This window comes from Silurus meridionalis, chromosome 3 (genome assembly GCF_014805685.1).
Source record: "Silurus meridionalis isolate SWU-2019-XX chromosome 3, ASM1480568v1, whole genome shotgun sequence".
Classification (NCBI taxonomy): Eukaryota; Metazoa; Chordata; class Actinopteri; order Siluriformes; family Siluridae; genus Silurus; species Silurus meridionalis.
Window position 1 is genome coordinate 27128519 of NC_060886.1, and position 24981 is coordinate 27153499.

Consider the following 24981-nt stretch of genomic DNA (forward strand, 5'->3'; position numbering starts at 1 on the left):
GAAGACACCAGTGAGGACACACGTGTAAGTAGCACACATTGCAGTAGGATGAGCAGATCAGCTGAAGATCATTAATTTTCAGTAGATGGAGAACAGACACAGACTCTGGAGCAGTCTGTTCAAGAATAGAATTTTATTTAGTGCAGATGGAAAAACACTGTCTAAAGCTGAGTCGCACTCATTTTGATTCTTATTAGTGAATTTGTATAATTTTTAATGTATTATTAGTGCAGTTGCAGCTAAATGTAGATCTACAACTAGATGATGGCTGATGTAGGGCTTTTTTGTGTGTTTTCAGAAAATACGTTTTGCATTAGTTGTATATTTGTATTCATAATAATCTTCTTCTTCTTCTTCTTTCGGCTGCTCCCATTAGGGGTCGCCACAGCGGATCATCCGTCTCCATACCACCCTGTCCTCTACATCTGCCTCTTTCACACCAACCACCTGCATGTCTTCCCTCACCACATCCATGAACCTCCTCCTTGGCCTTCCTCTTTTCCTCCTACCTGGTGGCTCCATCTTCAACATTCTTCTACCAATATAATTCATGTCCCTTCTCTGCACATGTCCAAACCATCTCAATCTCCCCTCCCTCACCTTGTCGCCAAAACATCCTACATGTGCTGTCCCTCTAATAAACTCATTTTTAATCTTGTCCATCCTCGTCACTCCCAACGAAAACCTTAACATCTTCAGCTCTGCTACCTCCAGCTCTGCCTCCTGCCTTTTACTCAATGCCACTGTCTCTAATCCATACAACATCGCAGGTCTCACCACAGTCCTATAAACTTTCCCTTTCATTCTTGCAGATACCCTACTATCACAAATCACTCCTGTCACTCTTCTCCACCCACTCCACCCTGCCTGCACTCTTTTCTTTACTTCTCTAACACACTCTCCATTACTTTGCACTGTTGACCCCAGGTACCTGAACTCCTCCACCTTCTCCACCTCTTCTCCTGCAACCGCATTACTCCACTGCCCTCCCTCTCATTCACACACATGTACTCTGTCTTACTCCTACTGACTTTCATTCCCCTTCTCTCCAGCGCATATCTCCACCTCTCCAGGCTCTTCTCAACCTGCTCTCTACTCTCACCACAAATCACAATATCATCTGCAAACATCATAGTCCAGGAGACTCCTGTCTGACCTCGTCCGTCAACCTGTCCATCACCACTGCAAACAGGAAAGGGCTCAGGGCCGATCCTTGATGCAGTCCAACCTTCACTCTGAACCAGTCTGTCGTACCTACTGCACACTTCACTGCCGTCACACTGTCCTCATACATGTCCTGCACCACCCTTACATACTTCTCTGACACACCTGACTTCCTCATACAATACCACAACTCCTCTCTTGGCACTCTGTCGACGCTTTCTCTAAATCCACAAATACACAATGCAATTCCTTCTGTCCTTCTCTATACTTCTCCATCAACATCCTCAAAGCAAATAAGGCATCTGTGGTGCTCTTCCTCGGCATGAAACCATACTGTTGCTCACAGATGGTCACCTCTTCTCTCAGCCTGGCTTCCACTACTCTTTCCCATAACTTCATGGTGTGACTGATCAACTTAATTCCCCTGTAGTTACTGCAGGTCTGCACATCTCCCTTATGCTTAAAGATCGGTACCAGCACACTCCTTCTCCATTCCTCAGGCATCCTCTCCCTTCCAGAATCCTGTTAAACAATCTGGTTAAAAACTCCACTGCCATCTCTCCTAAACATCTCACGCCTCTACGGTATGTCATCTGGTCCAACCGACTTTCCATTCTTCATCCTCTTAATCGCTGCTCTCACTTCCTCCTTACTAATCCTATCTACATCCTGCTTCACCAACTCCACATCCTCCAACCTTCTCTCTCTGTGATTTTCCTCATTCATCAGCTGCTCAAAATACTCCCTCCACCTTCTCAACACACTCTCCTCACTAGTCAACACATTTCCTCTCCATCCTTTATTGCTCTAACTTGCAGTACATCCTTCCCAGCTCGGTCCCTCTGCCTGGCCAATCGGTATAACTTTTCTCCTTCCTTAGTGTCCAACCTCTTATACAGCTCCTCATATGCCTTTTCCTTGGCTTTCGCCACATCCCTTTTTACCTGCTGCCGCATCTCCTTGTACTCCTGCCTACTTTTCTCATCACTCTGTCGATCCCACTTCTGTTTTGCCAACCTCTTTCCCCTAATGCTCTCCTGCACTTCCTCATTCCACCACCACGTCTCCTTGTCTTGCTTTCTATTTCCAGATGTCACACCAAGTACTTTTCTAGCTGCCTCCCTCATAACTCCTGCAGTAGTTCCCCAATCATCCGGCACCTCTTCACCACCACCGAGCCCCTGTCTGACCTCTTCCCTGAACCTCACACTACACTCTTCCTCCTTCAGTTTCCACCATCTTATTCTTCTTTCAATCCTTACATTCCTCCTCTTCTTCTTCGCCTCCAAAACCATCCTACAGACCACCATCCGATGCTGTCTAGCTACACTGTCCCCGCCAACACCTTACAGTCTCAATCTCCTTCAGGTTGCATCTCCTGCATAGCACATAGTCCACCTGTGTGCACCTTCCTCCACTCTTATCGTCACCCTATGATCCTCCTTCTTCTTAAAATACGTGTTCACCACTGCCATTTCCATCCTTTTAGCAAAATCTACCACCATCTGCCCTTCCACATTCCTCTCCTTAAAACCATACCTACCCATCACCTCCTCATCACCTCTGTTCCTTCACCTACATGCCCATTAAAGTCTGCCCCAATCACCAATCGTTCTTTCCTAGGTACACCATCTACCACTTCATCTAATTCACTCCAGAATCTTTCCTTTTCCTCCATCTCACAGCCAACTTGTGGAGCATAGGCACTGATGACATTTATCATCATCCTTCAACTTCCACCTTCACGATCATCACCCTATCAGAAACTCTCTTCACCTCCACTACACTCTTACTGTACTCTTCCTTCAGAATCACCCCTACACCATTTCTCTTCCCATCCACACCATGATAAAACAGTTTAAATCCACCTCCAATGTTCCTGGCCTTACTCCCTTTCCACTTGGTCTCCTGAACACACAGCATATCTACCTTTCTCCTCTCCATCATATCAGCTATCTCTCTCCCTTTACCCGTCATAGTACCAACATTTAAAGTACCAACCCGAACCTCTACTCTCCTACACTGCTCCTTTTCCTGCCGTCTCTGTAGACGTCTTCCTCCTCTCCTAGTAGCCCAATTTCCACCGGTACCCTGTCGGCTAACGATACCTGTGGCGGTCGTTGTTAACCCGGGCCTCGACCGATCCGGTATAAAATTCTCCTTTGTGATCCGCATATTTGATTTGGCACATGTTTTACGCTGGATGCCCTTCCTAACGCAACCCTCCCCATATAGTCCCGGGCTTGGGACCGGCACTAAGAGTGCACTGGTTTGTGCCCCCCTAATGGCTGGGTTTGTATTCATAATAATAATAATAATAATAATAAGGATGAGCATGGGTTCAGTAGGTTCACAGAATAATTCATGAGTCACTGTTCTAGTAACATTTAATGCTCCAAAATGTCAAATGATAAAGTATAATAGATGCAAACACACAGAGGTGCAAATAATATTTCAGTAAACTATGTATGTATTAGTAAGGGGTATTTAAAAATAAATATAAACATGTACAATGATAAAATGTCCCTAAGTGTGTTTGAAAACCTAATAATAATTACAATAGATAACAATAGTAATAAATGCACAAAAGTAGAATCCTTACACAACTATAAAGATTACCAAAAATAAAAACTGTAAAATGAATCACTAGCTGAAGGAGATGGACTTTGACTACCAGGCTGTAGAGACACGTATATTATTGACAAGCATAATAATGATTATAACAATGACATTAAGGTCTTTTTTTTCATATTACCTGATTCTGCCTTGGTACATTTACATTTGTTTGGCTGCTGAATTGTCCAGAGATAATTGCGTGTGGAGTAAATACTGAAATATGAAATATGTATAATGGTGGGGGTGGAGGTAGAGGGCGCTACAGCAGTAGGAGTGGAGTAAAGCAGGTGGAACACTTGCAGCAGGTTGTGACCTGGAAAAAGAACAATAAAGAGTGTGAAAAACAGGTTTTATTCACCCTTTTAATCTTAGTATTTTTTACAGATCTAATTTAATTTTACATTCAGACATTAACATGTTTAATCCATAATTGATCTCTGTACACTAGTGTAAGAATTGTGTGTGGATACTAAAGTGAGATTATTTGTCTAATAACATTCATGGACACCGACAAGCTTTTCTTTTTTTATACTTTACATCTTTATTTTATTTCAATCCCCATGCTCCTCTGCACACCCCAAGAGCACCTTCTTGCTCTCCTCCCTTCTTCAAAATCCAAGTCCATCCAGAAATACATTATTATCAGTGTCAAATTTAAAGAAAATTATTTCCAAAATTTATAACATCAAAATTAGTAATAGTCTCATAAAGGCAAATTAAATACAAATATAGTGATATTTTATATATATATATATATATATATATATATATATATATATATATATATATATATATATATATATATATATATATATATATATATATATATATATATATATATATATATATAATGATAAATATTTTTATTTATTGCCATGTTTTAGATGAGTTACACAGGTCATAAATAAAAACTGAGCTTGAAACTTATTGAGATAATGAATTGATCTTGCTTCACGTTATAGATACGGTGTATTAACTATTATTATTATTATTATTATTATTATTATTATTAACATCATCATCATTATTATTATATTTTAACATTGACAACTAATATATGTTACACATTCTGTCTGTCCACTGTCCACCATATAAAATTCAGTTATTCAGTGGCGTGCTGGCTAAAATAATCTCTCGGCAATTCGGAGCAATACAGTGCTCCCGCTGTGCTAATTACTTGGCACAGGTTTTAGGACAGATCCCCCTACTGATACAACCGTCCCATTTCATGCAGGCTTGTTAATATGTAATATGCACACACACACACACACACACACATCTGTGTTGCTCAGCTCTCACTCATACAGCTCTAAATATATCAATCAATCCCTCAACAACCCAAAAAATAATTCTAGAGGATGACTTGGAAAAAAGGCTCCCAATATACAGCAGTTCTAAACTGAAATATGGCTTAGTGCTTAGCACTGGCCTTACACCTCCATGGTCTAGGTTTGATTCCTGCGTCGTGGTCTGTGTGTTTGGAGTTTGCGTGTTCTCCCTATGCTTGGTGGGTTTCCTCCGGGTACTCCAGTTTCCTCCCACAGTCCAAAGACAAGCAGATTCGGTTAATTGGCGTATCCAAATTGCTTATAGTGCAATGGACTGGCACCCCATCCAGGGTGTGCAACACCTCATGCCCTAAGTCTGCTGGGATAGGCTCCAGGCCCCCCACAAACCTGTATACAGGATAAAGCAGTATAAATGAAAAGTGGCTGAGTTAGCATTACATGGACTACCCAATCACAAAGCTATAAACATTTACATAGCCTTAACAAACATAATTGCAAAACATAGCTAAAATGTTCCCCATATATCAATGTCTACATTTGTTCTGTCTGTTTTGTTTGTTCATTCTTTCTCTTTTGTAAGCTTTATATTTTACCAGTTTATTGAAATTCTTTTTATATTTCAGAGTAACTGTCAGAGTAACTGTAGTTGTTATCCTTTTTTTTTCCAAGTGTGTTCACTGCAACTGGAAATGGAGGAAATGACAGCTCAATCTCCACATCAGCAACATACTAATGAGGATGCTGGTCTGTGGGATTTTCTTCGTAAGAGGGGTGTTCCTGAAGAAAATATTGACCAAATGCAACAAGACAGGGTAATTTTATGACAATAATAATTATCACAAAGTATTATGTATTAAAACACTAGTAATGATGTTTTTATATTGTACATACTGTTATAAAATATCCACTATGAAGAATCAATCTAAACTAAACAAAATATTGATATTAGCACTGCTTGTCTGTTCTCAGTAGCAAGTTGCTCAAGTCTGATATTTAGATACATACGTAGGGTACGTTTAGCAATAGAGGCACAATACAGTTTAAACAGGGCTGTGCTTAGTTTTACAAGTAATTTAACCTTTAGCCTTTTGTTGCTAGAGAATATAAAATATGTTTTACTTTCATGTAAATTTGTGATCATCTCATCTTACCTAGGCTTACTTTTTTGGTAAAGAAGTGAAATGTAACTGTAGAAAAAACTTTTGCAAAAGCAATTATTATAAACATTGCAAAGTTTACTTTAAAACAAACTGACATTCATTTAAAGCTAACTTTGCTAAGTTTTCAATTTACAGATTGATACATCAGTTGTCAGAGAACTAGATGACACCTGCCTTGCACGCTACATACCACTGTATGGAGACAGAATTGCTACAAGGCAGTACTGTCTGGACAAGCAAAAACGAAAAGACGATAGCTGCTCAAAGATGTCCCTTCTTGAAAAACTGCGAAAGAAAATGAGCACAGCAACAACAAGCCATGAAGAGGAAACTACAGAAGAAAGAAGGCCTACAAAAAAAGCAAGCTATAAAAGAAATGCTACAAAGTCTTCAAGAAAAATCGAGTTAGGGTGGATCCATGAGGGAAAGCAAGTCAGAAAACGATGTGGCAGAGGAACCAGAATTCTTGATATATCCAAGGATGCAACCAAGAATGACCTTATGGCTCATGCCAAGGAACTATTTTTTCCACATGGTGAGTCAAAAAAAGGAAAGTGGGAAGAATTCACTCATAGTATTTATGACTTTAAGGAATCAGAACTTGAAGACAGCATTACGCTTGGTGAGCTGTACACACTGTCAAAATTTGGTATTTTACGCTTTTATTTACATACGATGTGGCACAAAGACAAATCTGGCACAGAAGTGGACAATGAGAAGGACAGACATAGTGGCCCTCTAGGAGAGCAGCAGAAGAGAGCACAGCGCATTAATTCTGATCAACACCTGGAAAAGCCACTTTGTGTACATAAACCACAAACCAATCCATCTTGTACAGTTAAAGAGTGTAATCATGCAACCTCCAGTGCCCATTTAGCTGTTGTTGGTGTAATTAATCTTACTTCTCTGTCTTATGATTCAAAGGTGATTGTAGGTGGCATAGAAGATGTATCATCTGCAAGCCAGCTTGATGACACTGTTCCAGTTGTTGCATGCACAGAGGAAGTCATTAATGTTGGCCTTTCTACATCCACTCCTGTTAAACATACTGTCTGTTCAAGTGGTAATGCAGACTATGAGTTGCTGTTAATGAAAAAGGCCATGATGCAGATGGTGTGTCAAGGGATGTCTATGCTGCATTTTGGACAGAATTTCTAGATTGTGCAGCTGAGGGGGCAGAAATGAGAGTGCCATCTCTGTCACCAAAATGGCAAGAGGATGAATGGAAAGCTGTGGGAAGAATATTGGCCAAGGGTTTTCTAGATCAAGGCTACTTTCCATTGCGGGTTGCCCCAGCATTTACCACTGCACTGATATTCGGAGAACATGCTGTATCTACTGATTTACTGTATCAGTCATTGCTGTTGTATCTGAGTCAGTGTGAGAGAGATCTCATAACTACTGCTTTACAGCAGGACCTTGACAGTAATGGTCAGGATGAGTTATTAGATCTGCTGGATCGATTGGGAGTAAAAAACAGTCCCATCACAAGATAACCTTAAAGCAGTCCTTATTCAAGTAGCACACAAACAAATAATTCAGCAACCAAAATATGCTCTTGATAACATGTCAGAAGTTGCAGCCCAACCCCTGATGACTACACTAACCACACCACCAAAGATATAGACCATGTATGATGACAAGAAACCAACTTCCAGAAAAGTCTTAAAGCTGATTGAAGCAAATCCAACAACACCAGCTGAGAACCAAGCCTTCAAATTTCTACAACAGTAGAAATACGTGGATTGGATCAGGTGGGTCTTAGAAGAATGCTGAGATTTGTGACAGGGTCAGATGTCATCTGTGTTACAGAAATTAGAGTTGTGTTTACAACTTTGGATGGACTTGCACGTTGACCAGTTGCACACACCTGTGGATCTGTTTTGGAGTTACCTTGTACATACAACTCCTACCCAGAGCTACTTGTTGAAATGGAGAATGTACTGACCAGCAACTACTACACTATGGATATTGTGTAGTAAGACAATGCACATACAGTACACAGCAGGTCCACGTAGCTGTAACATTTGAATAATATTTAATTGAATTTTTGAAACGTTAGAGATAAGTGGATTTAAAAAGCATTCTGTGTTAGAATTTACAAATGAGTTTGCAAGGGCTCACTAGATTGAAATAAGTCAGAACTGCTCATGTTTCCAAAAGCAGTATTATACCATTTGTTGTACCAGTTATTTCTGGAAGTAACATAGTTAATTATCATTGCACTGTGCATAAAAAGCCATTTAGCTACCTCCAAAGAATAAGGTTTTTTTTTTATATAGTTTGTAGTGAAACAGTATTTAAAGTTTTACCACAAAGTTCATTACTGTAAAAGGATTGCACCAAGGTAATTTATTTACTATATTTACAGAAATCATATCAATATCCATTCATATCCATTCCTTTCAATTGTTTTTTTGAACAATACAGTCTAAGAAAAAAAATAACAGTGTTGCAAACAAGGATTTATTTGTCAATTAAATGTTGTCCACTTGTTCTGTTATCATAGTTTTTTCTTAGTGATGCTGCAGCATGAACAACTCAGATGCATTTGTTCAGAATTCCCCACAGACAAAGTTTTTTTGGTTGTGGTAATCTACATAGTGAGTGGACGGCAATGTGAAGTTCAGATGCTTAGCATCACATTAACACTTAAAAGGAATCAGCAGTGCAAAGTGGGATCAATAAACCAATGACATTTTTTTTCCTGTTTATGCTTATACATCCATTTTTATTAAGATTTATGGGCAAGAAAAATGCTTGATACTAATGTTTATATATATTGTTCTTGGAGAGGTCATTGTTACTCAAGTGTTAACTTTGTGTTCTTTTTTCTAGGCAAAAGTGCCATGGATTTTTTCAAACGTAAAATAATTCAGCCAAATCTAAGGCAAATATTGTAGTGGTTGCTGTAAAATGTGCTAAATTAAATGTTCTGACTTCATAGTATCACAGTGTTGGTTAAGTAAACTGTTAGATAATAAAAGTCTTTTTTGCAGTTTGTGTAAATCTACTGTTGCGAGAGGAACCAGTATTTCAGTTAATATAGGTATTTAGTTATTAAAAAACAAACTACCCAACAACCCAATGGATCCAGTGCCAGCACACAGGATTCGTGGCCAGCAGTGACCTGTTTCAGTGATTTTGTGCTGCATTGAATTTGTGGGGTAAGACTGGACAGGCAGCCTTTGGTACCCATGGGTGAGCCTTTGGGCACTTACTGTTAAAGCTCTAAAAGAATATGCATGTAGGCTCGTAAAAAAAGATAAACTTCAATTGCTTCTTCTGGAGTAGTGGGTGGGTTTAGATAGTTTTCTGACATTACTAAGCAACAAATGTCAAAAACAGTCTTATCACATGGATGTGGCCCTCTTGGCAGGCATTCCTCTTTACAAGCGTGTACTTGTTGATAGGATACAGTCTTGAGATAGTCTGTAGTGCCAAAGAGGCGTGGAAGGGTGTACATCATTAGTGGTCGTCCACTTGGAGAAACTGCATTCCTGCTGGGGCGAATTCTGTGGCAGTTCCACAGACAAGCAACTTCATGCAGCTCCCTCTGGAGGAAAAAAAAAAATTCACTACAACTATTTCTTGCTCAGTGTTCTTAAACTGTATATGAGATTAAAAAAGTTACTCAAATTGAGAGGCAGAGAGCAGAGAGACATCAAAACAGAGATAAATAAGGCAAATAAGATGCCTCACATGAAAATGCCTAAATGCAAATAAATAAGTAGAAAAGGGCAGCTACTTGATTTGTTTTAAAAACCACTGAAGCATATTTTAGCTTCAGATGACCTTTTAGACCTATGGGGCTTAGGGCATGAGGCGGGGTACACCCTTGACAGGCTGCCAGTCCATTGAAGGACACAAATATACGCTTATTTACACACTACGGTTAATTTGGAAATACCAATTAGACTAATCTGCATGTCTTTGGATTGTAGGAGTAAACTGGAGTACCTGAAGGAAACCCACAAAAGCACGGGGAGAACATGCAAACTCCATGCACACAAACCGAAGCAGAAATTGAACCTTCCACCCTGGGGGTGCAAACTTGAGAGTGCTAACCACTCAGCTAGCATTGTTATGAAAGCACATTGTTATGAATTCAACTTTTCTTAATTGAACTAAAATAAAAAAGTCTTACCTCAATTATTTCCAGACATGTAAACTGTATTAGATTTTTGTCAAGGAAATCTCCTGAGAAGTAATCCATGTCCTTCAAGTCTTGGATGACATTGATCCAGTACTCTGTATGTTGTCTTCTTAAAAATCCCTACCACTGTTCAATCCTCTGGTTATGATTACTTGAGCCAGTAATGAAGCATCTCTCTGAAAACACGTCGTCATGGTTACCTCTTAAAAATAACTGCATCTGTTTCACTAAACAGTTTTCAGTTCCCAGGTCTGCCCTGATACTTGTAGCAGTGCCATTCCTATTTTGCACTTAATCAAGGAAGTAACCAGCAATAACTTTTGCATTTCTGTTTGTGGTGTAAGTGTAGTGGGACGAACTGTGGGTGTCCCTTTAAATTGTCATGAAAGCATCAGTTGTCCAATCAGATACATGCAAGACTATATAAAAGGGGACTTTTAATGCACCATGTGATCACCGCTTGTGTGTCATTGCCCGAGGCCCGCCCCTTCCTGGTTTAGACTCTTCCTGTCTCACAGGTATGTGCTTGCTAGCAAGTGTGTATCAACGTGTGTGTTTGTGGTAACTAGCGTTATTTGAATGATAGTTTCCAACGTGTAATCATTTCATGTGGCGCGGTGACTGCTTTTAAACATGAACCCCCCCGTAATCCCGTGCCTTCTTGCCGGTTTGATGTCCATTTGCCTGTGCGGCTGGACTTGTGGTCGAAACGACAATATTAAGGTATGTGTAGCTATCTCTGCTGAGGTTTGTGGTGTTTGGTGGGATGAATAACTGTTCTACTTAATCCTTTTTTTAGGTGGAATAGTTTTAAGAGGAGTCATTCAGTGCGGCCTGCGGGGCAACGTACTTTGATGCTGCTGCTTTGTTTTTACTCTGCTTTAACTTTGTATGCTTTTGTTTTACTTAACTTTGTCTGCTTTGCTAGCTTTTGCTTGCTTTGTTTGCTTTGCTAGCTTTATGCTTGTTTATGCTTTGTTTCTTGCTTTTGTTTTACTTTACTTTGTTTGTTTAGGAACCGAGGCTTCAGGCAGACGGCTAGTTGGCCTTCGCGTGCGGTGGTGGGACTCTATCACAGGGTGCAGTGTGTTCACGCTTGGTCTTACCGTGTTTGTGTGAGTGTGTGTGTGTGGTGCGTTTTGTGCACTTGGCGTTATGCTCCTGGCGATATAGTAGCCGCATACTCATTAAGCTAGTTTACCTGTTTTAGGTAAGCCTCGGTTTCCTTTTTGTTTTTATGCCTATTTTATTCCAGCCCATAGTCATGTTTTAAAAGTAATACCCATATTTATTGTGAAATAAAACATTTTTTTGTATCTTTGGTATCCACGTCTCTTGCCTCTGTTTATTGAAACCACGTACCTGTGTGTCTTTTGTAGATGATTAATCTATAATAGTGTTCCCTGTTAACAGGGTGGCGTAGTCAGCTGAGTTATAGTTTCTGTCTAATTAACGTCCCGCCACACTTTGGCGTAGTCGGCAGGATTGCGTTTCTCTTTGTTGGGCTGAGACGTGGATGCTTATTGTTATTTTGTTAAAGGTTTTAGTTGTGACTTGTGGATGGATTAGAGGTTATTTTTTTTATTTCTTGTGTGTTTTCTTTCTTTTGTTTTTTTGTGTTTAGAGTGTGTGGAACAAAGCAGCAGTGTCATTTCAGTGGACTTGGAGCGTTCCAGCAGTGGGTTTCCATAGCTTTTACTGACTTTGTTCGTTAAGTTTCCCGTAAACAAATGGAAGCGGAATTGCAGGAATTAAGGGAGCTTGTTGCTCAATTAAGGCGGATAATGACAAATTGCGCCAGGAGCAGAGTCATGCTGCTCCATCCAGTCCCATAGCTGGCCCCTCTCGAGAATCTGTGGTGCCACCTATTGATCAACCAGTTAGTGCTGGTGCCACGTTAACCGAACGCCTTGTGTTTATTCAAGGGATAGAAAATGTCCAATATTCGATGGTAGATCGGGCATTGGCATTAATGAGTGGATCGAGGAAGCAAAAGCTTGTATAAGAACTCGTCATTTGTCAGTGGCAGACCAGGCATTTTCCTATTTGATCATTTAGGAGGAACGCACGTGAGGAGGTTAGACATCGCCTGTTATTGAGCGTGGAGACCCAGAGAGAATTTTTTCCATTTTGCAAGAGTTATATGGATGCTCCCAGTCTTATGTTGCCCTGCAGGAAGCCTTTTTTTCTAGGAAGCAACAGGAAGGCGAGACCTTGCTGGAGTTCTCTTTGGCCTTATTGAGCCTCTTGGAGAAAGTGAGGCAGAAGTCCCCAAATGCCATGCCAAATGCAGAGATTTTATTAAGGGACCAGTTTGTCGAATATGTTTGTGACCCTTCTCTTCGCCGTGAATTGAAACAATTGGTTCGTCGACAGCCCCATTCTACACTCTTGGAGGTGCGTGGCAAAGCTATTCATTGGGAGCGGGAGGGAATGCCGGGCGGAGCAAGGGTCAAGTCTTTCTGTCCCTTTGGCGCACGGGTTTCAGTATGAAGTTCAGGGCCGTTGTAGCTCGTCTGAGAAGTCTGGAATAGGGGAGCTTAGAGAAATGTTAAAATTACAACAAGAGCAATTAAATCAGCTTACCCAGAATATTGCCCGTTTGCAAGGGCCCCATTCTCGTCCTCGTACCCAAACTTTTCGTAGTGGGTCCATGATCTGTAGGCGTTGTCAAAAACCAGGCCATTTTGCACGGGAATGCGAAGGGGAACGTGTCATGTCCCGGTCACCATTACGTTCTCGTGTTGATCAGGCCATTGGAGGTGTGCAGTCGCAAGCTAATGTGTCGGAAAACTAATTCCGGCCGTGCTGAAGAGTCACAGCTCGGCTGGGAAAATGGCTGACTCAGATGGTAAGAAATCAGTTCAGTTCCAAACTTAATGTCTTCTTGCCCGCATCTGAATGTTTCAATTGGTGGTGTGTTAGTCCCTTGTTTAATTGACACCGGTTCGATGGTATCAACGATTACGGAAAGTTGTTTTATTCAACATTTTGAGCCATGGGGTCAGGAGCACTTGAGGTCGTGTTCCTGGTTGCAGCTAAGAGCTGCAAATGGGCTCTCAATTCCATATATCGGTTATATGGAATTGGATATTGAGCTCTGTGGTAGGATAGTTCCGCGATGTGGGGTGCTGGTGGTCAGGATCCTCCTGGTGGCTTGCGCTCTCAAGTCCCTGGTGTGTTGGGGATGAATGTACTTGGGCGATGCTACCAGGAGCTCTTTGGACAGCATGGCCCCGCTTTGTTTGATTTTCCTCCGGTTTCTAGTGCGCCACTTTCAGTTTTTCAAGCCCTACAACACTGCCATCAAGGTAGCGAGCAATCTCGCGTTGAGTGTATGACTAGGGTAAGAGTGCGTGGTCCTCGGGCATGTCGTGTCACAGGTGGTACTATTAAGTTGGTTGCGGCAACTTGTGCAGAACAGTTGGCAGGTAGTACTGTACTGTTCGAGCCCATTGAGTCTGGGTTACCCGAAGGGTTGCTGGCATCCCCCGCCTTGGTGCGAGTGATTGGAGGCTCAGTTTATGTGCCAGTGGTCAACATAGGCACGTCTGATGTCCTCCTTTTCCACGCAGAGTATTAGGTACCCTGGGTAGAGTGCATGTTGTCAGTTTGCCGGCAGGTGTTACTGAAGTTAGATCCACTACAGCAAATGTGTATTCTCAAGCCACTCTAGCAGTTAGTGCCCCTGTTTTAGAGCAGATTGCAAAAGTAGACCTGACTGCATTGCCAGAACTGGAACAGGGCAAGGTGAGGGCCTTGCTTACAAAATATCAGACGGTATTCTCCGAACATGATGGTGATTTGGGATGTACAAGTCTTATATCTCATGATATCCCCTCTTAGATGATATCCCTGTGCGGCAGCGACATCGCCGGGTACCTCCTCTGAGTATGAGGTTGTTCGAGCCCACATCAATCAGCTGCTGGAGTCTCAGGTAATTAGGAAAGTTGCAGCCCATATGCCTCCCCAATTGTCTTGGTAAAAGGATGGTAGTCTACGCTATGCGTTGACTACCGCCAGTTAAACGCCAAGACCAGGAGGGATGCATTTCCTTTCCTCGGATTGAGGAGTCGCTGGATGCGTTGACGGGGCCTGTTGGTTTTCCACTATGGATCTAGCTAGTGGTTATAACCAGGTCCCTGTCACAGAGGGGGATAAGCCAAAGACCACTTTTTGCACCCCATTTGGCCTGTTTGAATGGAATCGTATGCCTTTTGGGTTGTGCAATGCCCCTCTACCTTCCAGCGACTTATGGAGAGGGTATTTGGGGACCAACAGTGTCAGTCCTTACTTTTATATCTAGACGATATCGTGGTGTTCTCCACCTCAATTACTCAACATTTGGAGAGGTTGGAGGTTGTTTTAAGCCGTCTGGAACGGAAGGGTTAAAGGCTAGGCTAGAGAAGTGCGCCTTTCTTCAGCAAGAGGTGAAATATTTGGGTCATGTTATCTCTTCCAGGGGTGTGGCAACTGACCCTAGTAAGATCGAGGCTGTGGCCCAGTGGCCTCGTCCTCTAGCGTTACAGAGTTAAGATCCTTTCTGGGTTTTTCCAGCTACTATCGGCGGTTTGTGGAGGGGTTTGCCAAGTTGGCTGCCCCACTGCATAAGCTGGTGGGGGAATTTGCTGGTGTAAAGGGTAAGCAGAAAAGTAGGAGTTTTGCTAGTGCCTGGAGTGAAAACTGTCAGGTGAGCTTTGAGGGGTTAAAGGAGAAACTGACTACCGCCCAGTACTTGCGTATGCGGATTTCTCTAAACCGTTTATTCTGGAGGTGGACGCCAGTTATCAAGGGTTAGGGGCAGTCCTTTCCCAGGAAACTGAAGGCAAGGTAAGACCAGTGGCATATGCTAGTCGCAGTTTAAGGCCCACTGAGCGCAACATGTCAAATTATAGCTCTATGAAGTTGGAGTTTGTTGCGCTCAAGTGGGCCATGACGGAGAAATTCCGTGAATATCTGTTGGGTAATAAGTGTGTGGTATTCACAGATAATAATCCCCTTAGCCATCTGACCTCTGCAAAGTTGGGGGCGACTGAGCAGCGTTGGGCTTCTCAGCTGGCGGCTTTCGATTTTGAGATTAAGTATCGCTCTGGTAAGAGTAATAGAAATGCAGATGCGCTGTCACGGAGGGATCCCTGGAACCTGGTGGGTTGGATGGGTTGACCCCCGGCACTGCAATTCCTGAGTCTTTGTGGCCATTAGCTGGGGTAGATTCTGTGGGTATAGCGACCCAGTGTATGGTCTCTACACTTCCTGGTTATTCTGCTGGTGACTTGCGTTCTTTGCAGGCAGCTGATCCAGTTATTTGGGAAGTGTTGCGATTTTAGAGACAAGGAAATCGCCCAGGACCTAATGAGCGGCGCCAAATGACTAAGGCAGCCTTAACCTTGCTCCGCCAGTGGGATCGGTTGAGGAGTTAGATGGTATGCTGTATCGTCGGGTTCACTGCCCTAATGGTAAGGAAGAGATGTTGCAATTGGTTTTGCCTGCTGCCTTGAGACCAGAGGTGTTAAGGCAGTTGCATCAGCAACATGGACACCAGGGCAGGGAGCGCACCATGGAGTTAGTGCAACAGAGGTGTTATTGGCCGGGTGTGTCCTCGGATGTGGCAAGTTGGCAGCCAAAGACACCCAGCCACTGGCTCAGGCTTTTATGGGGCGGTTAATGTCATCTAGGCCAAATGACATCTTGGCAGTGGACTTCACAGTGTTAGAGCCCACAAGCTCTGGCATCGAAAACATTTTGGTGATGACTGACGTTTTCAGTAAGTATACCCTTGCTGTTCCAACGAGGGATCAGCGGCGGAGACGGTGGCACAAGCCCTGGTGACCGAATGGTTTTACAGGTTCGGTGTTCCGGGCCGTCTCCACTCGGACCAGGGTCGAAATTTTGAGTCTTTGTTGATACGTCAGTTATGTGAGCTTTATGGTGTGGTGAAGTCTCGTACTACCCCCTATCACCCGGCCGGTAACGGCCAGTGTGAACGCTTTAACCGCACTCTACATAATCTGTTGCGTACTCTGCCAGTGTGCAGGAAACTAGACTGGGTAGCGTGTCTTCCCAGGTAGTGTTCAGTTATAATAGCACCCTCATCAGAGCACAGGGAATCGCCACACTTCTTGATGTTTGGACAGGAGCCACGATTGCCTGTAGATTTTCTGTTGGGAGAGAACCACAGCTAAGGGAGGGTAGTGTGCATGACTGGGTCTTGGAACATCAAACGAGGCTCCAGGTGGCCTTTGCAGGTGCAGGAACGGTTGCAGGTCATGGCTGATAGGCGCAAGGCCAATCATGATCAGCACGTCCGAGATGAACCATTGGTGGAGGGTCAACTGGTGTACCTCCGTGATTATAAGGGGCCGCCATAAAATCCAGGACCTATGGAGCCCAGTGGTCTACCAAGTGATAAGGGCACCCAAGGAAGGTGGTGTAGTGTACACCATTGCGCCTGTAGATGACCTGACCAAGGTAAGGAACGTGCATCGTTCACTGCTAAAGAGAAGAGTCTGTAAGGACACAGTTGGTACTAACCATGGCAGTCCTTTACCTGACCCAGTTGTGGGCACATCATCGTTAGCTGAGGAAGAGGATGAGGTAGATTTATTAGCTTTGGTCCAAGAACGGGATCAAGTTGATGTCGAATTAAGAATTGGTGGGCTGGCATCTGGGGTGGAACATGGTCCACAGGAGAGGGTGAGTGTTACGGGACCCGTTCCTGCTAACTGGCCAGGATTACAGGCTCCAGCTAGGGATACAGCTATGTTGCCGGAGCCACAGCCTGAAGCCCTGGTTAGGGTGGATGAAGGTGCGTTACGCAGGACAAAACGTGCAAATGCGGGCCAACATCCAAATGTACACCATCTTCCCCGTTCAGTAGGTGGGACAGGTGAGGGCTCCCAGCAGCAAATGCATGGCATGGTGCCAGGCATTTTTAGGCCATGGGATTAGGTAATCCTGACCCTAGTAGTAGGACCGTCGGGGCGACGATCCGTCAGTGGGGGGTAGATTGTAGTGGGACGAACTGTGGGTGTCCCTTTAAATTGTCATGAAAGCATCAGTTGTCCAATCAGATACATGCAAGACTATATAAAAGGGGACTTTTAATGCACCATGTGATCACCGCTTGTGTGTCATTGCCCGAGGCCCGCCCCTTCCTGGTTTAGACTCTTCCTGTCTCACAGGTATGTGCTTGCTAGCAAGTGTGTATCAACGTGTGTGTTTGTGGTAACTAGCGTTATTTGAATGATAGTTTCCAACGTGTAATCATTTCATGTGGCGCGGTGACTGCTTTTAAACATGAACCCCCCCGTAATCCCGTGCCTTCTTGCCGGTTTGATGTCCATTTGCCTGTGTGGCTGGACTTGTGTTCGAAACGACAATATAAAGGTATGTGTAGCTATCTCTGCTGAGGTTTGTGGTGTTTGGTGGGATGAATAAATGTTCTACTTAATCCTTTTTTTAGGTGGAATAGTTTTAAGAGGAGTCATTCAGTGCGGCCTGCGGGGCAACGTACTTTGATGCTGCTGCTTTGTTTTTACTCTGCTTTAACTTTGTATGCTTTTGTTTTACTTAACTTTGTCTGCTTTGCTAGCTTTTGCTTGCTTTGTTTGCTTTATTAGCTTTATGCTTGTTTATGCTTTGTTTCTTGCTTTTGTTTTACTTTACTTTGTTTGTTTAGGAACCGAGGCTTCAGGCAGACGGCTAGTTGGCCTTGGCGTGCGGTGGTGGGACTCTATCACAGGGTGCAGTGTGTTCACGCTTGGTCTTACCGTGTTTGTGTGAGTGTGTGTGTGTGGTGCGTTTTGTGCACTTGGCGTTATGCTCCTGGCGATATAGTAGCCGCATACTCATTAAGCTAGTTTACCTGTTTTAGGTAAGCCTCGGTTTCCTTTTTGTTTTTATGCCTATTTTATTCTAGCCCATAGTCATGTTTTAAAAGTAATACCCATATTTATTGTGAAATAAAACATTTTTTTGTATCTTTGGTATCCACGTCTCTTGCCTCTGTTTATTGAAACCACGTACCTGTGTGTCTTTTGTAGATGATTAATCTATAATAGTGTTCCCTGTTAACAGGGTGGCGTAGTCAGCTGAGTTATAGTTTCTGTCTAATTAACGTCCCGCCACATAAGCATGGAGCCATATGATCATGTGTGAAAACCCATCAATTGTGCCATTAATACATATTCCATATGGTTTGAGTTTATCATAGGAATCTAGGTGCCACAAGAAGTTGGGACCTGGGTTTCTGTAAAGACGTCGTCTTAGACGATTTCTGCGCCTCAGGTTAACTCCGCGAGGATCCAGAATTTTCAGCAGGTGCCGGATAGTTCTCTGAGATATCACTAAGCCAGTTTGGATGCATTTCAAATGCATGACTTTGTATTCATGAAGCATTCCATGTTGGTTTAGCTGCTCCTGGAGAAAGAGAGCTACTTCGAGAAGGTCAGAATGTGCTTTTCTCCTGAACAGTCCTAAGCACTTTAGATACCTGCGCAGTGTTGACATACTAATGATAATACCATCCAAATTACTCAATGACATTAATATCTCCGAATGTCTAAACCCAAGTAAGAAATAAAAGCGAATTAAATTTGGCAATGTTTGCTCCATTGTCCCCGTCTTCCCAGAAGCGATGACCTAACCTTAAACAGTCCTTAAGCTAAACCATATTATATCTACTACATCTCCGTGGCGCTTCCGAGCAAAAAATGCAGTAACGTCAGATCCGGTGTTATGCGCTAAAACGCTCCCCTGCCACAGACTGCCCCAACTAATTATGAGATAAGGATCTCATAATCATGACTTAGTATCTCATAATTATGAGATCCTGGCTGTGAATTTTTTTTTTTGTGAATGCAATGCGCTTCTGTACACAACATATTAACTTATAAACTTTCACTGCACCTCTCTGGATTCCGCTTCACATCAACGCCATTTAGCCACGCCCACATTGCCCGTGCCGCGATTTAACAATGACAAGTGACAAACCTTTTCCTCGTTTTAAACCTATAGATGTAACAGGTGTATAATTTACCCTGTTAAATTTACATGTCCTGTTTCAATTCATACAAAATTGTTGATTTGTCTTGTTTATACTTATATCTGTGTTTATAAATGTAGTTACCTGATCAAAATGGGTGCTTCCTTCAAATGCCTTGATAGTTGAAGCTGATGTCACTTCCTGTCCGGATTCCTCCTCTTCCCTTTCTGTTTTGCAATCTCATTGGAGTGGTGGGTTTCTCCTACATTTATGATAAACTGATTAAATTTTATTTTAATTACTCTTACATTTATTTATTTTTTTGTTTAAAAGAAGCAGAAATATGGGACATGGTAGTGTGGAAGAAGATGATCTGCTGTGGTGACACCTAAAGGGAGCAGCTGAAAAAAGAAGACTTTTATATTTATTTGTTTTCTCACTCACTCACTTGTGTGAGGTTACTTTATCTATCTGTGTGATTATTGGACACTTTTTTGGTGTATTTTTATGAATGTAAGAGCACATGATAAGTTTACCACACATTTATTTTATAGAGAACAATAAGTGAAATATGCAGTCCCGTGTCTGATTTCACATCACACCACACAGAGTCAAGTATTTCAACTGGTGTCATCGATAGTGATGAGCGATACCAATCATGTTCTTTTCAATCCGATACCAAGTAGTTTCAAGACAAGTATCAGCGTTATTTATTTGGTAGATGGTGTACCTAGGAAAGAACGATTGGTGATTGGGGCAGACTTTAATGGGCATGTAGGTGAAGGGAACAGAGGTGATGAGGAGGTGATGGGTAGGTATGGTTTTAAGGAGAGGAATGTGGAAGGGCAGATGGTGGTAGATTTTGCTAAAAGAATGGAAATGGCAGTGGTGAACATGTATTTTAAGAAGAAGGAGGATCATAGGGTGACCTATAAGAGTGGAGGAAGGTGCACACAGGTGGACTATGTGCTATGCAGGAGATGCAATCTGAAGGAGATTGGAGACTGTAAGGTGTTGGCAGGGGACAGTGTAGCTAGACAGCATCGGATGGTGGTCTGTAGGATGGTTTTGGAGGCGAAGAAGAAGAGGAGAAAAGTAAGGATTGAAAGAAGAATAAGATGGTGGAAACTGAAGGAGGAAGAGTGTAGTGTAAGGTTCAGGGAAGAGGTCAGACAGGGGCTTGGTGGTGGTGAAGAGGTGCCAGATGATTGGGCAACTACTGCAGGAGTGATGAGGAGGCAGCTAGAAAAGTACTTGGTGTGACATCTGGAAATAGAAAGCAAGACAAGGAGACGTGGTGGTGGAATGAGGAAGTGCAGGAGAGCATTAGGGGAAAGAGGTTGGCAAAACAGAAGTGGGATCGACAGAGTGATGAGAAAAGTAGGCAGGATTACAAGGAGATGCGGCAGCAGGTAAAAAGGGATGTGGCGAAAGCCAAGGAAAAGGCATATGAGGAGCTGTATGAGAGGTTGGACACTAAGGAAGGAGAAAAGGATTTATACCGATTGGCCAGGCAGAGGGACCGAGCTGGGAAGGATGTACTGCAAGTTAGAGCAATAAAGGATGGAGAGGAAATGTGTTGACTAGTGAGGAGAGTGTGTTGAGAAGGTGGAGGGAGTATTTTGAGCAGCTGATGAATGAGGAAAATCACAGAGAGAGAAGGTTGGATGATGTGGAGTTGGTGAAGCAGGATGTAGATAGGATTAGTAAGGAGGAAGTGAGAGCAGCGATTAAGAGGATGAAGAATGGAAAGTCGGTTGGACCAGATGACATACCGGTAGAAGCGTGGAGATGTTTAGGAGAGATGGCAGTGGAGTTTTAACCAGATTGTTTAACAGGATTCTGGAAGGGAGAGGATGCCTGAGGAATGGAGAAGGAGTGTGCTGGTACCGATCTTTAAGCATAAGGGAGATGTGCAGACCTGCAGTAACTACAGGGGAATTAAGTTGATCAGTCACACCATGAAGTTATGGGAAAGAGTAGTGGAAGCCAGGCTGAGAGAAGAGGTGACCATCTGTGAGCAACAGTATGGTTTCATGCCAAGGAAGAGCGCCACAGATGCCTTATTTGCTTTGAGGATGTTGATGGAGAAGTATAGAGAAGGACAGAAGGAATTGCATTGTGTATTTGTGGATTTAGAGAAAGCGTCGACAGAGTGCCAAGAGAGGAGTTGTGGTATTGTATGAGGAAGTCAGGTGTGTCAGAGAAGTATGTGATGGTGGTGAAGGACATGTATGAGGACAGTGTGACGGCAGTGAAGTGTGCAGTAGGTACGACAGACTGGTTCAGGGTGAAGGTTGGACTGCATCAAGGATCGGCCCTGAGCCCTTTCCTGTTTGCAGTGGTGATGGACAGGTTGACGGACGAGGTCAGACAGGAGTCTCCTGGACTATGATGTTTGCAGATGATATTGTGATTTGTGGTGAGAGTACAGAGCAGGTTGAGAAGAGCCTGGAGAGGTGGAGATATGCGCTGGAGAGAAGGGAATGAAAGTCAGTAGGAGTAAGACAGAGTACATGTGTGTGAATGAGAGGGAGGGCAGTGGAGTGATGCGGTTGCAGGAAAAGAGGTGAAGAAGGTGGAGGAGCTCAGGTACCTGGGGTCAACAGTGCAAAGTAATGGAGAGTGTGTTAGAGAAGTGAAGAAAAGAGTGCAGGCAGGGTGGAGTGGGTGGAGAAGAGTGACAGGAGTGATTTGTGATAGTAGGGTATCTGCAAGAATGAAAGGAAAGTTTATAGGACTGTGGTGAGACCTGCGATGTTGTATGGATTAGAGACAGTGGCATTGAGTAAGAGTCAGGAGGCAGAGCTGGAGGTAGCAGAACTGAAGATGTTAAGGTTTTCGTTGGGAGTGACGAGGATGGACAAGATTAGAAATGAGTTTATTAGAGGGACAGCGCATGTAGGATGTTTTGGTGACAAGGTGAGGGAGGCGAGATTGAGATGGTTTGGACATGTGCAGAGAAGGGACATGAATTATATTGGTAGAAGAATGCTGAAGATGGAGCCACCAGGTAGGAGGAAAGGAGGAAGGCCAAGGAGGAGGTTCATGGACAGGGTGGTATGGAGACGGATGATCCGCTGTGGCGACCCCTAATGGGAGCAGCCGAAAGAAGAAGAAGAAGATCAGCGTTATTTATTTACATATTTATGAAATATGTAAAAATGTTTTAATAAAATTCTTACTGTTCAAAAATGTCAAGTTGAAATATCTTCATATCTGAAACAATCTGTATGGTATAAAGTAAAACTCTCTGAAAAGATTCTACTAAAGAATCATTCCAGAAGATGGGGGTCGTGTCTATGTTCCTCCTCTGCTCTCCTCAGCTGTACTCTATAGGGTGTTTTACTTTTAGATGCTTTGTTATATTTGTGGTATTGCCACAGTTGTGTATTATTTTTTGACATTCAATTCAATTTCAATTCATTTTTATTTGTATAGCGCTTTTAACAATGAACATTGTCTCAAAGCAGATTTACACAGATAATGTGGTGATTAACAGTAAATATGTTCTTTATAAGTAAGTTTGTCGCTGAAGAGCAAGCCGGTGGCGACTGTGGCAAGGAAAAACTCCCCGAGATGGCATTAGGAAGAAACCTTGAGAGTATCCAGACTCAAGAGGAAACCCATCCTCATCTGGGTTGCACAGAATGTCCATTTGTAGCAGATATACAATGTTGTGGGGTACAGTGATGGTGATCAGAAGCGAAACGTAGTCCTGAGTCAGTGAAGGAGACTGTTGACATTAACTACAGTCAAATCCATCCTCAAAGCGCCCGTTCTTACTCCGGAATTTCATGGAACCACCCAAGGTGTTGATGAGAAACCGTCCCAAGCTGCACAGAGTGGCCTCCAGTTGAAGAGAACACTATCACAGAGGCAGGCCTGTACGAAGTGGGAAGATCCACAGAGGGGAGAGGGGCAGAAACAGTGGTCACTGGAGCCTCCGGAGCATGTTTAACTCGATCGAGAGAGAGAGAGAGAGAGAGAGAGAGAGAGAGGGTGACAGGAAGAGAAGGATATGGATTATTAAGTGTCCTTATTGTTGTATGAAAGTTAATGTCACTGTGCAGTTTGGACTCCGGCAAGACTCGCTATGGCAGCATAACTACAAGGGAGAACCAGAAGGTAACACAGACATTAGGGATCTCTGGGATACGAGACGACCCACCACACCACCGTCAACAAACCTGAGTGAACGTGTGAATGTGAGGGGACGATATAACAGTTCACCAAACACTCTATATCCATGTTCCCTCCAGATCTGCACCTTTACCTAAGAAAAAAATCTACTGATCAAAGGCTTGACTAAATAAATATGTTTTCAACCTCGACTTCAACACTGAGACTGTGTCTGAGTCCCGAACACTGATTGGGAGGCTGTTCCATAACTGTGGGGCTTTATAAGAGAAAGATCTGCCCCCTGCTGTATTCTTCATTATTTGAGGAACCAACAGATAGCCAGCACCTTTTGATCTAAGTAGGCATGAAGGATTATACTGGTACAGAAGTTCACTCAGATACTGCGGTGCGAGACCGTTAAGTGCTTTATACGTCAGTAGTAGTATGTTATAATCAATGCGAGATTTAATTGGGAGCCAGTGTAAATTGATTAAAACAGGAGTGATGTGGTCATATTTCCTAGATCTAGTGAGGACTCTTGCTGCTGCATTCTGAACTAACTGAAGCTTATTTATGCACTTACTCGCACACCCAGACAGTAAAGCATTACAGTAGTCTAATCTAGAAGTAACAAAAGCATGAACTAGTTTTTCTGCATCCTGTAAGGACATCATATTTTTAATTTTAGCAATATTTCTAAGGTGAAAGAAGGCGATCCTGGTGATACTATTCACGTGAGACTCAAAGGAAAGACTAGGGTCAATAATAACACCAAGGTCTTTGACAGCCGTACACGCTGAAATAGAAACACCATCCAGAGATGCTACGTAATCGGAAAGTTTGCTTCTAGCTGCATGTGGTCCTAGTAAAAGTACTTCATTTTATCTGAGTTGAGCAGAAGAAAGTTATCAAGCATCCACTGTCTAATGTCCTTTACACACTTCTCAACATTGTTAAGCTGATCTCGCTCATCTGGCTTTGCTGAAATATACAACGGTGTATCATCAGCACAGCAATTGAAGCGAATACCATGTTTATGTATAATTTCACCAACATATATAAAGAGAAAAGCAGAGGGCCTAAGACAGATCCTTGAGGAACACCAAACTTTACTTCAGAGAGTGTGGAGAACTCACCATTACCATCAACAAACTGATAGCGATCAGTCAAATAAGACCTGAGCCAAGAGAGAGCTGTTCCCTTTATTCCAACAATGTTCTCAAGTCTAGCAAGCAGTATAGTATGATCAGTGGTGTCAAAAGCTGCACCAAGGTCGAGCAAAACAAGTAAGGAGACAAAACCCTGATCAGAGGCCAATAACAGGTCATTTACCACCTTAACTAGCGCCGTCCCTGTGCTATGATAAGGCAGAAATCCTGACGGATACATTTTAAAAATGTTATTCATAAGTAGATGTGAGCATAACTGCTGTGCTACAACCTTTTCTAGAATTTTGGATATAAAGGGGAGATTTGATATTGGCCTGTAGTT

At 42.8% G+C, this 24981-nt stretch overlaps 1 protein-coding gene and 1 long non-coding RNA gene across 3 annotated transcripts in view; one reads left to right on the top strand and one right to left on the bottom strand.

The window, feature by feature from the left end:
• LOC124382965 lies at nucleotides 1-19938 on the top strand. Of its 2 annotated transcripts, XM_046845346.1 has the most exons (5): nucleotides 1-24; nucleotides 5739-5881; nucleotides 6365-7983; nucleotides 19509-19619; nucleotides 19702-19938. In XM_046845346.1, the coding sequence occupies exons 2-3, from the start codon at nucleotides 5759-5761 to the stop codon at nucleotides 7385-7387; spliced, it is 1146 nt and encodes a 381-aa protein (XP_046701302.1). In that variant the 5' UTR covers nucleotides 1-24; nucleotides 5739-5758; the 3' UTR covers nucleotides 7388-7983; nucleotides 19509-19619; nucleotides 19702-19938. The 2 variants fall into 2 exon arrangements, with proteins under 2 accessions (XP_046701302.1, XP_046701301.1); XM_046845345.1 differs by lacking the exons at nucleotides 1-24; nucleotides 19509-19619; nucleotides 19702-19938 and having other exon boundaries at nucleotides 5241-5881; nucleotides 6365-8941.
• The window catches only part of LOC124382971, a 21348-nt gene continuing 5426 nt past the window's right edge, over nucleotides 9060-24981 (bottom strand). The window contains exons 5-6 of the long non-coding RNA XR_006925149.1: nucleotides 19513-19630; nucleotides 9060-9785 (exon numbers count right to left, since the gene is read on the bottom strand). This is a non-coding gene — a long non-coding RNA (uncharacterized LOC124382971). The remainder of the gene's footprint in view (nucleotides 9786-19512; nucleotides 19631-24981) is intronic.